At 42.4% G+C, this 15,818-nt stretch overlaps 1 protein-coding gene across 1 annotated transcript; it reads left to right on the top strand.

Annotated features, from left to right (window-relative positions):
• The first annotated feature begins 1,206 nt into the window (after positions 1-1,206).
• Positions 1,207-15,011, top strand: mtmr6 (myotubularin related protein 6). Its single transcript, XM_033639542.2, has 15 exons — positions 1,207-1,439; positions 3,601-3,732; positions 5,638-5,800; positions 5,899-6,056; positions 6,681-6,809; positions 9,248-9,382; positions 9,497-9,629; positions 10,360-10,469; positions 10,716-10,841; positions 10,993-11,042; positions 11,162-11,255; positions 11,613-11,719; positions 12,439-12,573; positions 13,961-14,087; positions 14,349-15,011. Exons 1-15 carry the CDS (start codon positions 1,416-1,418, stop codon positions 14,700-14,702), a joined length of 1,977 nt encoding a protein of 658 aa, XP_033495433.1. The 5' UTR covers positions 1,207-1,415; the 3' UTR covers positions 14,703-15,011.
• The last annotated feature ends 807 nt before the right edge of the window (positions 15,012-15,818 follow it).

The raw sequence follows: 15,818 nt of genomic DNA, 5'->3' as shown, positions 1-15,818 counted from the left end.
ATAAAAAATATTACCTTAGTCAAGGCTGGATTACCAACAGGCCACGTGGGCCTGCAATAACAGAATATTATGAAATGAAATAATAGGGGACCTTGTGGCAACATCTATCTTGAGACCCCATTTAGACCTAAATAAAGATTTCATTTAAAGGCTTTTATTATCTCAGTAAATATTGTGCATTTATGGTGCACTTCAGTAAAGTTCTGCATAATCAAGAACAAACTACTCCGTTGAGGACACAGATCAAATGTGGTTGCAATGCATAATAATCTGACTTGATTACATTTCAAGAATAGATTACCATACTCATGACTAGTATCACTAGTATCATCTATAGTACTCATCAGAAATATCTGGTAAATAACTATAGTTTTATTTTTTTAAAAATCATATAGTTCAGATAGACATGACTACCCTACAAGACATGCTACAAGAGGAAGCTTTGTGTTACCAACAGTTAGAACAAACTCAGTCAAATGTACAGTAACATACAGAAGTGCGCATGAATGGAATCCACTCCCTTGACATATCACACAGGTAAACAATAAAGCTAGATTTAAAATTCTGTTAAAGCAGCACCTTCTGATTAAGACTTAGATAATCCATAAAACAGACAAAAGTATAGTTGTCAAAGCCATTAGGCTTTGACAACTATACTTTTAATTAATATCAAAGGTAAGTCTGACTGTGTCAAGTGTCTCAGGATTTTGTTTGTGGTACAGTGATGGTTTTCTGTTAGTATGCTAATCATAGTTTTGTTTTCCAAATGAGAATACAATAAAAGGTGACTTATATAAAATGATTCATACACTGTAATGAACTTCATGCATGGTAAAAAAAATATTGTTTTTCCTGGGAACTGTTCCTTTTTATGCATATGTAATGTGTGCATGGAAACATATACATTTTAATGTATAGTATTGTGTAAAAACTTGGTCTAATATTACAATAATGGAGTATCATCAAATAATCAGAACAAAATTTAGCCACAAACTTACCAAAAGAAATCATGAAAAGTATATATCTTAATGATTAAGCTATGTCAATATTTTTAGTCTAGTCCTGTTATTTTTTAAGTGTTACGTGTGAGCTAAGTTATTTCGTATACTAAATTAAACTAAACTAATACATACACAATTTTAAGAGTGGAATAAATTCCTGACCAATCTCATCTCCGGAAACCCGTGCTTTTATTTTGAAAAGCGTGCGACGTGAACTGTTGACGTGATTGCCAGGACCTTTACGCGGATGGAGGAGTAAAATAATTGACAATAAACATATATCGTATGCCTCCGACAAAGTCCAGGCGGTTTGCGGAGCACTTTGAGCCAACAAAATTATCCATGATACAGTTATCTCCGGAAGGCGTCGTGTGAAGCTTCCGCCGCCGCTGACAGCTGTTGGGACCCGGAGAAATGGAGCATATCCGAACGCCGAAGGTAGCTAACATTTCTAGCTAATTGCAAATGGATGGGACACAGTCAGCGGCTCGGCCTGTCTGCTGGGGACTTCTGCAGTACTGCTCGAGTGTGGCTACGTCTACCAATGTTTAGACTAAGTGTTTGTGGAGCTAGTAGCATTGTGGCTGGCAGGTGTCGCGAGCAGCTTCAAGTGTCAGACGTGACGAGCATCAGTGAGATGTTTGTTTTCCCCGTACGGCAGATGGCTGGGCTTCCTCCTTAATAACGTTACTACCTGCACGCCCTGTTATTGATTGAGCTAACGTTACACTATCAAGCTGGGCAGTGCACCCAGTGTGACAAAACACAAAGCCATACTTAAGCATGATTGCATAATAATGGACGTAACAGACACACAGGGCTGACTGCATGTCAGTGTGATCACACCCAGGCTGATCATTGCAGGACTTGCTGTTCTTTTTATATGTCTCACTCATAGTTTTATTATCTGGGCAGCCACCCTAAACATGCAGGATTGGGATATACCAATTTTGACTATTGCTTAACTCTCATACCACTCATTGAAGACCAGACTCAAGGCAAAAGCCCTCAAACAACCAAGAGGTGAAGATCAACACAGAGCAGGCCCTGCAGAGCTGAAAGACACCAAGTTGCTTCTGGTGTCTGGGTTATATACTTCATTACAACCAGATATGACTATGTAATGTCCCATAACGTTGAGGGATTGTGTATTAAAAGGGCTAGCTGCGAGTCAGACAACACTTTACCCCCTAAAAGTTTAGTTAAAATCCAGTATGCTGGACTACTAAGGCGATAGATTGCACCATGTATGGTTTCAACCACTCAAATCTACCCTTTGGAACATGCTTCAGGCCCACACCTAATCTATTTTAGTGTCTATAATTGCAAGGATGTGTGTGTTGAAAGGTGAGAGTTCTTGAACATGACCTCATGTGCGAGGCTCCGGGATAGTCAGACATTACAGCAAAGTGCACCACGATTCTTTGGGATCGTAATTGAATAAGGGAATGCTGGGATCAGGTGTGTGTGTGTGGTTGTGTGCAGACAGGGTGTGGCCCTAATGTTTTAAGTTTTCTCGCTTTGTTTGCTTTAATTTAACAGCTGAGGAGGGTTTAAGCAGACAGATGTTTCCACTTAGTGTAAAGAAATATATGTTGTATGTCAAAGATTTTTAAGTCGTACTAACTCTGCGGTCAAAATGCTTCAGAAATAAGTTGATGCCACTTTAAAAAGATTCACTGTGGAAAAAGTATTGCTTTTAAAATACACTTTGAATGCTTAGATTGCACAGTTAGTTTGCAGCAAATATACACATTCATCAGCAACTTTATTAAGAGACCAACACACACCCCTGACCACCAAGCTTGTCAAAGCTGCGTCCCAGTAACTGCAGGGAAGCAGAGATAGGCTCAATTATTTCATCATATCTACCACTGACAGGAAAAGGGAAACAAAGGAGAGGATGTCTGAGTCAACCAGAGGACTGCTAATATGATGAATCATGGATTTTGGGCTGTTTGCTGCTGTCGCTGCTAACTGTCTAACAGCCATTAAGCCACGGAGCGGTGGTCACTAGTGACAATCAGCATGCTTTTGTTTTTACAATAAGAAGAACTCTTACTGCCTCCTGGATTTGACTGCAAGTTAGGGATTTGCGATGTATTTCAAACCACCACAGTATTTTCAGACAGTTTCTTAGATATGTACTTAGTGATACTGAACATGTATAATAGACAACATGCATACACTGAAGTGCATTTAAGCAGGACTGGAGTGGACTATAACCTTGTCCTGTATGAAATGTGTGACTTGAGTAAATGTTCTACTGTGAGCATCTACAGTATGTGCATGAAGAGTTGGGGACACTTCAAGGCTACACTTTCTTGGTTTATCCCGAAATTATCTGTGACTCTCATTACAATGGAGCTGGCAGTAGAAAGGTAGGCCCAGATGGCCAGGATTAGGTGGTTTGCCAGCTGGAGCCAGTGCAGAGTGCCACTTACATTCATTCTCTGACAGGTGTCATTCCTGTTAGCAAGATCCCATCCTTCTTATTTTCATTATACCCTGTACATAACTCCCCGCCCAGCTGAAGTAGCTCACAAGAACCATGAGCTGCTGATTAATGGTGTTATTACTGGTTCGTGTGTTTTCGCAGGTGGAGCAGGTGCGACTGCTGGATCGCTTCAGCAACAAATCCACACATGGCACACTGTACCTCACAGCGACACATCTCATCTTCGTGGAGAGCAGCTCCAACAACTCAGCGTCTGCCGCACAGGAGATCTGGGTGAGTAGTTTTGTGGGTGACTGTATTCATTCACAGTTTTTAACATTACTCATGGATGTAACCACGATAAACGCACCATTGTTTTTACAATCAGGCTAACCACACAAGTGCAGGGTAAGGTGCAGGATGAGAGGACTCCTACAGTGGAGACAGTTTCTCCTGTGGCTCTCATGTGCCACAATATTTTCAACTGCTGGTGCCAATATGTCAGAAGTCATATTTGAGATGGTACAGATGTGCACTTCCACACTGGAAGGACCTGAAGGATTGTAATGTTGCCAGTAGCTTCTCGCAAAATCAGTGCTGCTGCTGCCAGAAACTTGCGTGTTTTTCTCTAAATTTGCGGCCACTTTTTACAAAAGACATTTGCGCGACCGCCACAAGGAAGTCTGCAACCTGATTGAGTGTGTGCGTGTGTTAGTGGTGTGTTGGGCAAAGGAAGACAACATGCAAGCTTGTGTGTGGTAAGAGGAAATAGGGTAGAGGTTCAAAAGGCTTATTATGTATCAGCAACGTATCCGGTTACGTTTCTGAGCATGATTGTGAAGTGTGTGTGTGTGTGTGTGTGTGTGTGTGTGTGTGTGTGTGTGTGTGCGTGTGTGTGTGCGTGCGCGCGCGCGTGCGCGTGTGTGTTTTCTGCCTCCACCTGAAAGAGGATTGCTGTTGTAGCACTATGTGAAGTGGGTTATTGGCTGCAATAGTGGGCTGGGCATCCTGATATGTTGATACTATACTTTTTGTATCCTGTTGTGTGTCTGAGAGAAGATATCACTCGGCATTTAGACGTAGCCACATTTGCTGGTGTGCATTGTGGAAAGGTTAGCAAGGTTTAAAATGCTTTGAGCAGCAGATTCTGGGCCGTGACCTCCTCCCCACCATCCTTCCTCCTCAGAAAAGGGAACATTTTTTACTCCGTTCTGTTTTGGTGCAGCACTTAGAGTAGTCTCCTACTGTACAGTGTATGTTTGTGTTTCCACGTAGGTGCCGTTGCCCTGTACTGTATGTGTCATTTGTTACGGAGGCAATCGTGAATCAGTCTGCTGGTCAGAGACAAAGAGAGTTTGTCAGAATGTTATTGTGCCTTATAAAATATTAAACAGCTGAGTTACTGTCTGTCGCAACAGCTGGTGAGATCAGCATATACTTTGTGTCAGTGTGAGTGCATGTGTTTCACTGGTCATTACCAATGCTGATAAATGTGCATCTTAATGATATCCCATGGTTGGAAATCCCTGTGGAATTCACACAGCCCTCATTGAATATGGTGATGTGCCTCGTTTGCCCTCTTTGCCCTCCATACTCAGTGATATTAAAACCGATTAAAAGCGCTCCTCTGTTCTTGAAATCCTTGCACATATTCCAGTATTCCAAATCGTATTTATTCTTCATTTTATTTTACTTTACAGATCTTTATTAGAAGTTTTAAATGCTTCCTCTAGTCTAGTGGGCCCATTTTTAAAAGAGCACGCTGTCAGACTCTCTTCATACGTCTTAATGACAGATGTAGGCGTGCAGCAGGTGAATCAGTGCCAATGTAAATTTGCCTTTTGAAATATGGTACTTAAAATTCTTTCTCTGACTTTGCTTTGTAACCCAGTGATTTTTCATCTTAGAAAAAAATTGAATTATTAGATGGTTTAGCTATAAACAGTTTCACTCTCATTAATCTTGGTACATAGTATTTTTAGTGTATATACATTATCAAAGGGGCAAAAGGTAAAGAGAACCACAAATGTTCTTGGTTCCTCATTGAAACCGAGCCTTATTCTGAGCATATCTTCTTGTCTTATATAGTGGTTGTTCATGAAGCTGATAATAAATAAGGAGGATAAGGAATCTGTTATCTAGATCCAGGGACAGAAAATCAACACTCTCTTGTTCCTTTATTTTCCCCCTCCTCTGCAGATTTTGCATCACCATATAGCATCCGTGGAGAAGCTCTCCCTGACCACCACGGGCTGTCCTCTGGTCATCCAGTGTCGCAACTTCAGGGTGGTTCACTTTGTGGTACAGAGAGAACGAGACTGCCACGACATTTACAGCTCACTGCTGCGTCTTCTACGGCCTGGTGGGTTTCAGCGTGTCTGTGATGATATCTGTGTTTCTATCTGTCTGTATCAATGTTTTGTTAAAGCTCTTTCTCTGATTCCTTCCTCCTTCGTGCAGTATCCTATGAGGAGCTGTATGCGTTTTCCTACAACCCCAAACAGAACGACCAGCAGAGAGAGGAAGGATGGCAACTCATCGACCTCGGGGCGGAGTTTGAGAGGATGGGCGTCCCTTGTGATCAATGGCAGCTCACCGACGTCAACAGAGACTATAAGGTAGCTGGATCTATTTTATAAACTGTAAGTGCTCTTCATCTGAAGCACCAAATTAAGAGGAGGATAATGTGGCCATTTCTTGTACTTCTTTGAAATAAAACCGAGTTAAAGGGTAAAAAAATGCTTCCAAGTGGTGGTTAGCGAGCACTCTAGCTAGTTAGAGCTGGACTTACTGACGGTTGTTGAACCTTGGCACTCTCACTGCACCATAAACACCATCTGCTACAAAGACGGGAAAAAATCTGTTGATGTCACATGAGTACTGAGCCATAAAGTCACCCGTATGGTATAGTGATATTTTCTGATATCCAGTATTACTTCATTGTGTTTTTGCAAACGTTGTCCAAGCTTGCCTGATCCAACTTGAGGCGAAGGAGCCCTATGTTGTAATAAGCTGGCAGTGACTCAGGGTGTGGTGGTATATGAGGGACGCGGTTAATATATTGGTGAAACCAGTTAGACATTACCTCACGCTATGAAAACATAATGCATATATCCAGAAGAGGGTGCTGCAGCTTCACTAGCTTTAACACCAATATCTTTCCTGTCTGGGTTTGGTTGTGTGTGTGTGTGTGTGTGTGTGTGTGTGTGTGATGGGTGTATGTTTTGTGCTTGGTTTCCCAGGTGTGTGAGACATATCCACGGGACCTGTATGTTCCCATCACAGCCAGTAAGCCTATCATTGTGGGAAGTTCCAAATTCAGAAGCAAAGGACGCTTTCCTGTTCTCACATACTTCTACCAAGAAAAGAAGGTAAAGTAATAACTCGCTCGCAGTATGAGTACCCGCCATTTCAGACTGCTTTAAAAAGCTTTTCCCATCACTTTCTTTTTATCAAATTAAATCAAATAAGGTTTATTGCTATAGAACATTTAAAAACAACCACAGTGACCAAAGTGCTGCACAAATTAAAAGAATGACACACAAATATCTATCAATATAACACGTACACAAATATAAAACAGAGTAACACCGGTAAGAACAGTTACATATGTGTAAAGATTATCAAATAATAAAATATTAAATCACTACAAGCAACCAGAGGCCACTGAAAACATGTACGAGGTGGAGCATTTGAAGCTTTGTAGCAGCTACCACAAAGACACGATCTCCCTTACCCACCAGCCTCGATTGTGGGACAGTTAAGAGAAACTATTCTGAAAAGCAGCAGTTCAGCAATGTCCTGGGGTGCCAGCCCTTGTATGGCTTTAAAAACAAATAAAATAACCTTAAAATCAATCCTATATTTGATAAGTAGCCAGTGCAGGGATGCTAGCAATGATATAATGCTTCTGCCTCAGCTGCAGGCGAAAGATGACTTTTATACATTTATTTTATTAAGTTTGCATTTTTGTATGGTGTAGTAGTTCGTAGAGGAAATGTAAAAGGAATGAAAATCATCATGAAAAGTAAGAAAGGCCACTGTTACAGGTGTAGTAGAGGATTTCATAAGAAAGTATTCTTCCTTCACCTCATTCTTAAATTGTTTCTGCATATTGTTCAGTAAAAATATAAAGCTGACTTAACAGTCTTTTGCGGGTGGGTGCTGCAGTGGAGCTGAAATTACACCCACAATATTAAATTCTTTTAAGGGACAAATACCACTAATGGTGTTCTTAAAGTCTTCCTAGTAATAGAGTAAAAGTGTGTAAGATTCTCCACAAGGTGGTGCTAGAGGAAAGGCCATAGGATTCATGTAGTCGAAGCGATGTATTCCCTGGGTTGTATGGAATGCAACTATGGAATTACGTCGTGAGAGTGGCTGTAAAGGAAGGGCCTCCGTCTTGTAGTCACCTTCACAGCTGAGGGGACAGGTGTAGGGGATGAACACAGCAGCAAGCTTTGGGACAAACTTCCCTCTCTGTGACTGAAGAGGAACTGTGGTAACTTTTCATAACCATGGAGAAAAATAAAGCTTGATCCATTAATATGTTTTTCACAATAGAGAAAAATAAAACTTTGCCCCGTTTTATGTTACACAATGTAACCTTTAAGATGTTAACATCTGTCTGACAATAGGCCGATAAATGTCTGTCTTATTATGAGCAGGTTATGTTTGTAAAGGTAGTCGAGGAACTTCAATTGTAAGGAGTGTCTCTCATGACGAACACAATACAACATCGCACATGGTTATTAAGTCGTTACCAGTGCATGCTCGCTGGCAGAGGGTTTTATAACTCACTTCCACTCCTGACTAGTTGGCACTCAACTGTGTGAACACGGAAATGGAGTGGAAGTGGATAGGGAGAGGGTGTAGGGGGTGGTTTGGGAAAGGCCTGAAATCTCACTGGTTGTCCACATGGAAAGGGTGTGCTGTGTACATGTATGTGGTTAACACATTTCACTGAAATACGTTGTGTCTGATGGGCCAAGCCAAGCCAAACCAAGCCACGCCGAGCTAAGGCAGCCCATGACTGTCAAAAAGGGGCATTTGTCAACGTCTGTTTTATCTAATAAGATAAAGTTTCATTTTACCTGCAGCAATATTTGTCTGGTGGTCTGAAAAAGCAATTGTTTAGTTTAATTTTTATTTGTAGTAATTATAATTTATGTGTGTGATGGTACGATATTGCCACACAAAAATATCACGATACTATGTCATTGATTTTTTTTCCTACCCCTACTAATAACACATATGCGTTTTGTCATTGGACTGATAGGAATTCACTTCCTTGTGCAAACACACACACACAAATGCAAAGATTTTAGATTCTTGATTCTTGATTTTCCAGTAAAACAAGTCTTGTTAGAGAGCACAGGTTCCTCCTCCTCTCTGTCACACATCATGTGGGACTTGCTTTCAAGTGTCGATGTGGACAAACCTGACTCTCAGCAGTGATTTGACAAAATGAACTGTCTGCACTCTGCTTTCAATCGATGCATTTTTGGCACAGTGACATCATCGAGGCTCTTTACTGAATGAGCACAAGCACAGCCTCTATACTGTGCCACAAAATGGCTTAGTCAGTATCAATTTCAGGATTGGAAAGCTGAATTGCTGTTGAAATTTGACCTCATTGACAGTTTTTTCAAGTATTTTGTGAGGCATTGGCAGACTCATGGGAGCTGTAGTTAAATTATAAGTGATGTATAGAGGGAGGTAATGAGAGGTGTAATGTAGTTACATGTTAAGTTGATAATTTAGCAACAGTATTATGAATTTTTGTAACTCCACTTGTTCTGATCAACAGGCGGCAGTGTGTCGATGCAGTCAGCCTCTCTCTGGGTTCAGCGCGCGATGCTTAGAAGACGAGAGCATGCTACAGGCCATCAGCAAGGCCAATCACAACAGCCGATTCGTCTACGTCATGGATACTAGGCCAAAGGTAATGGCCAGACAGACACCTTAACGTGCTGTTTGTATAACAGGATTCAACACTACAGTTGGAAACAGAGTAGCAGATTTGCATTTGTTTTCATCTGTGTTTTCTGTCCTGCAGTTGAATGCGCTGGCCAATCGAGCGGCAGGTAAAGGCTACGAGAACGAGGACAACTACTCCAACATCCGCTTCCAGTTTGTTGGAATTGAAAACATCCATGTCATGAGGGCCAGCCTGCAGAAACTGCTAGAAGGTTGAACACATGTTGCTACACACACTAGCGTTGTCACGATACCAAAATTGGGACCCACGGTACGATACCAGTGAAAGTATCACGGTTCAGACTAGTATCACGATACCACGGCAAAAATGAGGCAGATGTGCCTTTTGTCATTTATAAAAAGATAAATCACTTTTCTATAATACATCAATGATATTTCAGTGGAATAAATTACTTATTGACTTATTCATACTTCAAAAACAGCATCAATAAGTGATTAACATGTGATTCTGACTACTTGCAGTAAAAATGAAGAGACCCCACACCAGTCTTTTCTGGTGCGCTAACGTGCTCCTCGTGAAAAATTTAGGAGCACAGTGAAAATTTTAAATAACACATTTAATAGGAAAACAACAAAATATAAAAGCTCAGCTAATACCTGAAATGTCACTGGATACAAACCACTGCAGCAGCATGTTGAGTGCCAGGTGGCCAGCGTGCGTGGTAATTGGACGGAGCATGGACACTCACCCTCTTGCGATTGGACTTTGAACTTATCCCACAGTAGTGGTACCTGAGGTACCGTGGTACTACAGTACTCCAACATGATGGTATCATATGTGCCGTGGTGTTTTAGTACCGCAGTCTACCGTTGGTACCAGTATACTGTGCAACACTAACACACACTGGCACAAAAATGTCTACTGTCACTACTCAAAAAATGGTTAATCTAAATCACTTTGTGTCCATGTATGTGTCTCAGTGATCGGGACTCGGTCTCTTTCCATGAGCGATCACCTGGTTGGCCTGGAGAGTAGCGGCTGGCTGCGGCATATCAAAGCTGTTGTAGACGCAGCTATCTTTCTCACCAAGGTAACAGTTTTTTCTCTTTCCTGCACTTTGATTTTGGTTTTTCCTAAGAAGCATTTAAATGCATGAGAGAAATATCCTCTCTTTCTCTAAATCTTGGCTGTCCAACATGAATCTAAACCTCACTGCTCAACACTGGCTCATTCCCACTAGTCCATCGCAGACTGTGACTGTCACGTCACTGTTTAAATTCCTTCTTTCTGTTTAATGCCACAATCCTCCGTTGTCTGTCTTCACTCATCACCCCAGGCTGTGACAGTCGAAGGAGCCAGTGTGTTGGTTCATTGTTCAGACGGATGGGACAGAACAGCCCAGGTGTGCTCACTGGGTTCGCTGCTTATGGATCCGTACTACCGCACCATCAAGGGCTTCATGGTATAAACCACAAAGACACACACATGTACACATGCACAGTTTGGCACAAGTGAAAAAGACAAACAAAAGAGCCGATAACAACATGAACTTGCTCCTCTGCAAGTTAGTGTCTTTGCTTTAAACTTGTTCTTTCCTCACACTTGTCTTCTAGGTACTGATAGAGAAAGACTGGATCTCGTTTGGCCACAAGTTTGCAGACAGGTGAGGTTTCAACCGGATCAAATAAGCAGAGAGATTTAGTCTGTGTTAGGTTGTGCCTTTTATTTTCTAGTAATATCATTATATGACTGTCATTGTGTGATTGAATTGTGTACCCTCAGGTGTGACCAGCTGGACGGGGATCCAAAGGAAGTGTCTCCTATCTTCACTCAGTTCCTGGAGTGTGTCTGGCAGCTGACAGAGCAGTTCCCACAGGTACATAGGAGTGTGTGTGAGCTGCATGACATGTGTATTGTACCTACACTACACAGACTTATGAGTGAAGGAACTGACTGCACTTTTACACTACATGTCACATTCACTCATTCTGCCATCTGCTGCTCAATAACCATTCATACGCACTCACACACCGATGGAACAGCCATTTAAATTTTGGGTTCAGTATCTTGCCCAAGGATACCTCGACACGCAGACTGCAGGGGCCTGGGATCGAAATGCCGATCTTCCAATCAGTGGACGACTCACTCTACCTTCTGAGCCACAGTCGCCACCTTTATGTGTCTTATATGCGGTGTGGTTATTGTATTTATTTAATGATAACCCTCTCTGTAGGCTTTTGAGTTCAGCGAGTGGTTCCTGCTGCAGATCCATGAACACGTCCACTCCTGTCAGTATGGGAACTTCCTTGGCAACAATCAGAGACAGAGAGAGGAACTGCAGTGAGTACAACACACACACACACACACACACACACACACACACACACTCGCAAACATTTGTGTAGAGTATTGTTTTCTGTGCCTCCTTGCTTCTATTGCACAGACACTGTCACGTAAAAGTGAACACACATCCATTGACTATGTTTCATCATAAAATCTTTATTTAAAAGATGACCTCTTCATTGTGTAGTAAGACATAATTAAATAAAGCTCTGTGGTTGCACCTGTAACCGTCAGCCAAGAAGTACCACCTTTAAAATAAACCTTGTAGTTATGATTTGACACGAAACCTACGTTGATAATGATTGCAGATACATATAATTTTCTTTTGCTACACTTCCACAGAAAAGACATAACACATTACCTCACTGATAATTCCCTGTTTGTGTAAACACTCATTGTCCAGTGTGGGAAAACACACCTTTTTTCCACGCCACACTATCTAACCACATCACCTACCAGGCTGTGTTTGTAGTACGTGAGAAGGTTAATGATTGATAGTTTCACATCCATATACGGCAGTTTCGATTGCAAAAATCGAAGTTCAGTCAGATATATGTCTTTATATTCTGTCAATTAAGAATGTGTTGCAGCCTTACACTCACTTTTGTGTGTCAAAGCAAGATCGGTCTTGGTTTTTAAGGACATAAACAATCACCCCATCAGACTGTGCTTAAATGTATGTTTCATGTGTCTCTATCTGCTGTCGTGTCTTCCAGGCTGAGAGAGCGGACCCACTCACTGTGGGCATATCTAATGAGCGAAAAACAGAACTACTTGAATCCGTTCTACAGTCCTGCGTACTCCGAAGCACACCCTGTGCTGGAGCCTTCCACTCTGCCCTACCATTTCAAGTCAGTATACAGTCCTCCTGACCTCCTTGCTGTTGTTACATACTTTAAGTGCTTCAGTTGTCGCAGTTGTCCTGTAAGGCAAGGCAAGGTGGTTTTATTTATAAAGCACTTTTCATACACAGATGTAGGTTTGATGTGTTGTACAGAGAAGTTAAAACAACCCAATTCAATACAAAATAAAAGAGCAAAAAAAAGATAATAGAGTAAAAAGATTCCATCCATCTATTTTCATCTGCTTATCCGGGGTCGGGTCACGGGGGCAGCAGGCCAAGCAATGCACCTTAGACATCCCTCTCCTCAGCAACTCTTTCCAGCTCCTCCTGGGGGACCCCGAGGCGTTCCCAGACCAGATCAGATATGTAAACCCTCCAGCGTGTTCTGGGTTTGCAGGCCTCCTACTAGTGGGACGTGCCCGAAACACTTCCAGCGGGAGGCGCCCAGGTGACATCCTGATCAGATGCCTGGACCACCTCAACTGAGCCCTTTCGACGTGAAGGAGCAGCGGCTCTACTCCAAGCTCCCTCTGAATGTCCGAGCTCCTTACCTTATCTCTAAGGCTGAGCCCAGCCACCCCACAGAGGAAACTCATTATGTCCGCGTGTATCTGTGATCTCATTCTTTTGGTCACTACCCAGAGCTCATGACCATAGTTAAGGGATGGGACGTAGGTGGACCAGTAAATCGAAAGCTTCGCCCTCCAGCTCAGCTCCCTCTTCACCACGATGGTGTGGTGCAACACCCGCATCGCTGCAGAAGGCGCATCAAACCACAGATCCATCTCACGCTCACTTGTGAACAAAACCCCGAGACTCCCGCACTTGGGGTAGAAACTCTACCGGTTTCTGGCAGAGAACCACGGCCTCAGACTTGGAGGTGCTGACTCTCATCCTGCCCGCTTCACACTCGGCTGCAAACCACCCCAGTGCATGCTGGAGGTCAAGATTTAAGATTTAAAATTGTAACAGTAATACAGTATAATGAGAATAATTGGGGTTTAAAACATCTAAGTGCTTAAGAACAATAAGGTTCTCAGTCTGGATTTAAAACTGCAGTGGTTGGACCATTAGGCAGTTGTTTCCATCACTGTGTTGCATAATGGCCACTTCCCCTTGTTTACATTTTGCCCCGGGCATCATTTGCAATCCACTCCCCAGTGATCCAGCAGGTCTTGCAGGGTTAAAATGCTCGAGCATGTCAGTCATGTGTTTTGTTATTGCTTCTATGTGACTGTTATAATTTAGGTTGGACCAGCAGCTGCTCCTTTGTTTTCAATGCCTTGTCCTTGACGTGAGCTGCGACTCTGAGCCTCTCATCTTTGCTGCCAAATAAGATTACATCTGTTTTTCTCAGGAATCTGTTTAAGGAATCTTGTGTTTATGTTTCCAAGGTTCTGGAGGAACATGTACCACCAGTTTGATCGGTCTATGCACCCACGTCAGTCCATCCTCAAAACCATTCTGACTCTGAGAGAGAACAGCCGCAAGGCAGAGAGCACATTGCAAGCACTGGAGAACGTGAGTCGACACACACAGATGCTCTCTGTAGAGTTAAAGTTGGGGCACTGAAGGGTGGTTATGTGCTTTTGTCATTATCCAAAGCACTTCACAATTTGCTTCTCATTCACCTATTCATACACACACACTGACACATAGCAGCGAGCTATTACGTGGACAGGAGGAGCTTGGGATTGAACCACCAGCCCTGTGATTCATAAACGATCTGCTCTACGTAATTCACATTTCTCTGTTTTGTCTCAATCCTCTTTCTCTGTCCAGCGGCTCCACCAGCTCGGTGTGACCCCCGTCGTGACCTCTGACCCCCCTGCACCTCCTCCCACCAGAGATCAGATCAACTCCAACGCCCTCCCGCCACGTCCCGCTTCCCTCATCCTGGGGGCTCCCATCAACCACAAAGAAGTGCAGCGACAGGAGGAGGACGACGAGCAGGAGGAGGTGGGCGAGGAGGCCACAGAGAGCACCGACATGGAGCGGACGGTAGAGGGCAGCAGCGGCACCGAGAGCAGGAAGCAGAGCTACGGAGAGCTGGAAGGGACATACAACACCGAGCTGGCAAAAGAGGAGCCAGCTGTTGTCAGCCTGGAGTTTGGAGTGGCACGCATGACCTGCTGAGACCAAACAGGGGGATTGTGGGATACTGAGGGACAGGCGCGAGCGAGTGAAGAGGGCTTACTGAGAGTGTGTGCGTGTCAAGGGGAGGCCGTCGTTCTGTATGTGATAACGTGCTGATTACGCAATGGTCCTGAATGGGCCGAGTGAATGAAAGTGTATGTCTGTATAGTCTAAATCTCAATGGAAAGCGTCATTATTATGTCATATACTGCACCTATAGAGAAAAGCTTGTTTTTTTTTTATGAATGTTGAAAAGCACTATGGAGAATTAATGAATAGAATATGAGAATAAATTCATCCAGAAATGAGTGTCTCTTCTAGTTTGTTCAGCTTTTTATATAATCCACTTTTTTTAAACACATGGCCTTGATATTCTCAGCAAATAGTCGTATTTCTCACACGCAAATCCACGGAAATTCACTTGTTTGGCACCAGAAATATTTCATCTCATCCAAAGGCTCGGGTCCAGCCTAATCTGAATGTTGTTCATGACCTGATTTTGCTCCAATGCGAATGAAAAATCCTGCATCAGTAAAGATAATCTGGACATTACGCGGTACCTAAATTTGGCTGCACCACTACACATCTGACTAAAGTAGTTTCTGGTCATTTAACTTACTTAGTTTTTCTCGATTGTTTACACACATTTTCTGAAAGCATGCCTCACACTCTCAGAACTCTACACACAAATCAAAAAACACACACACAATGGGCAAAACCCCTCAATTCTCCTGCAGAATGAAACTTTACATTCAAAACAATGTTATTTCTTGTTTTAAAATGACACACACAAACCATCATATGAATAGACATTTATAAGAACCAGTTGAACACTGATGTGCTCAATGTAAAACACTTCTTTTCCATTCATCATAATGACTTAGGCCTTTTTTTTGTTCATTGTTACACTTACTACAGACAGTACATACATAAGTGTGTTGTAAAATATTTTAGAATATTGTTTTTATACTTAGAACACACAAATACATGGTAACAAATATATTTTATTTTTCCCACAAAAACAATGTACACAGTGTACATTCCAACCAACACAAAGTTGCACATACAGTGGTCTACATACAAAACAACAGAAGAATTTACTGTATACAGTTACAG

This window comes from Epinephelus lanceolatus, chromosome 20 (genome assembly GCF_041903045.1).
Source record: "Epinephelus lanceolatus isolate andai-2023 chromosome 20, ASM4190304v1, whole genome shotgun sequence".
Lineage (NCBI taxonomy): Eukaryota > Metazoa > Chordata > Actinopteri > Perciformes > Serranidae > Epinephelus > Epinephelus lanceolatus.
Note: the sequence above shows the minus strand (reverse complement) of the source record. Positions and strands in the feature narration are given on the sequence as shown.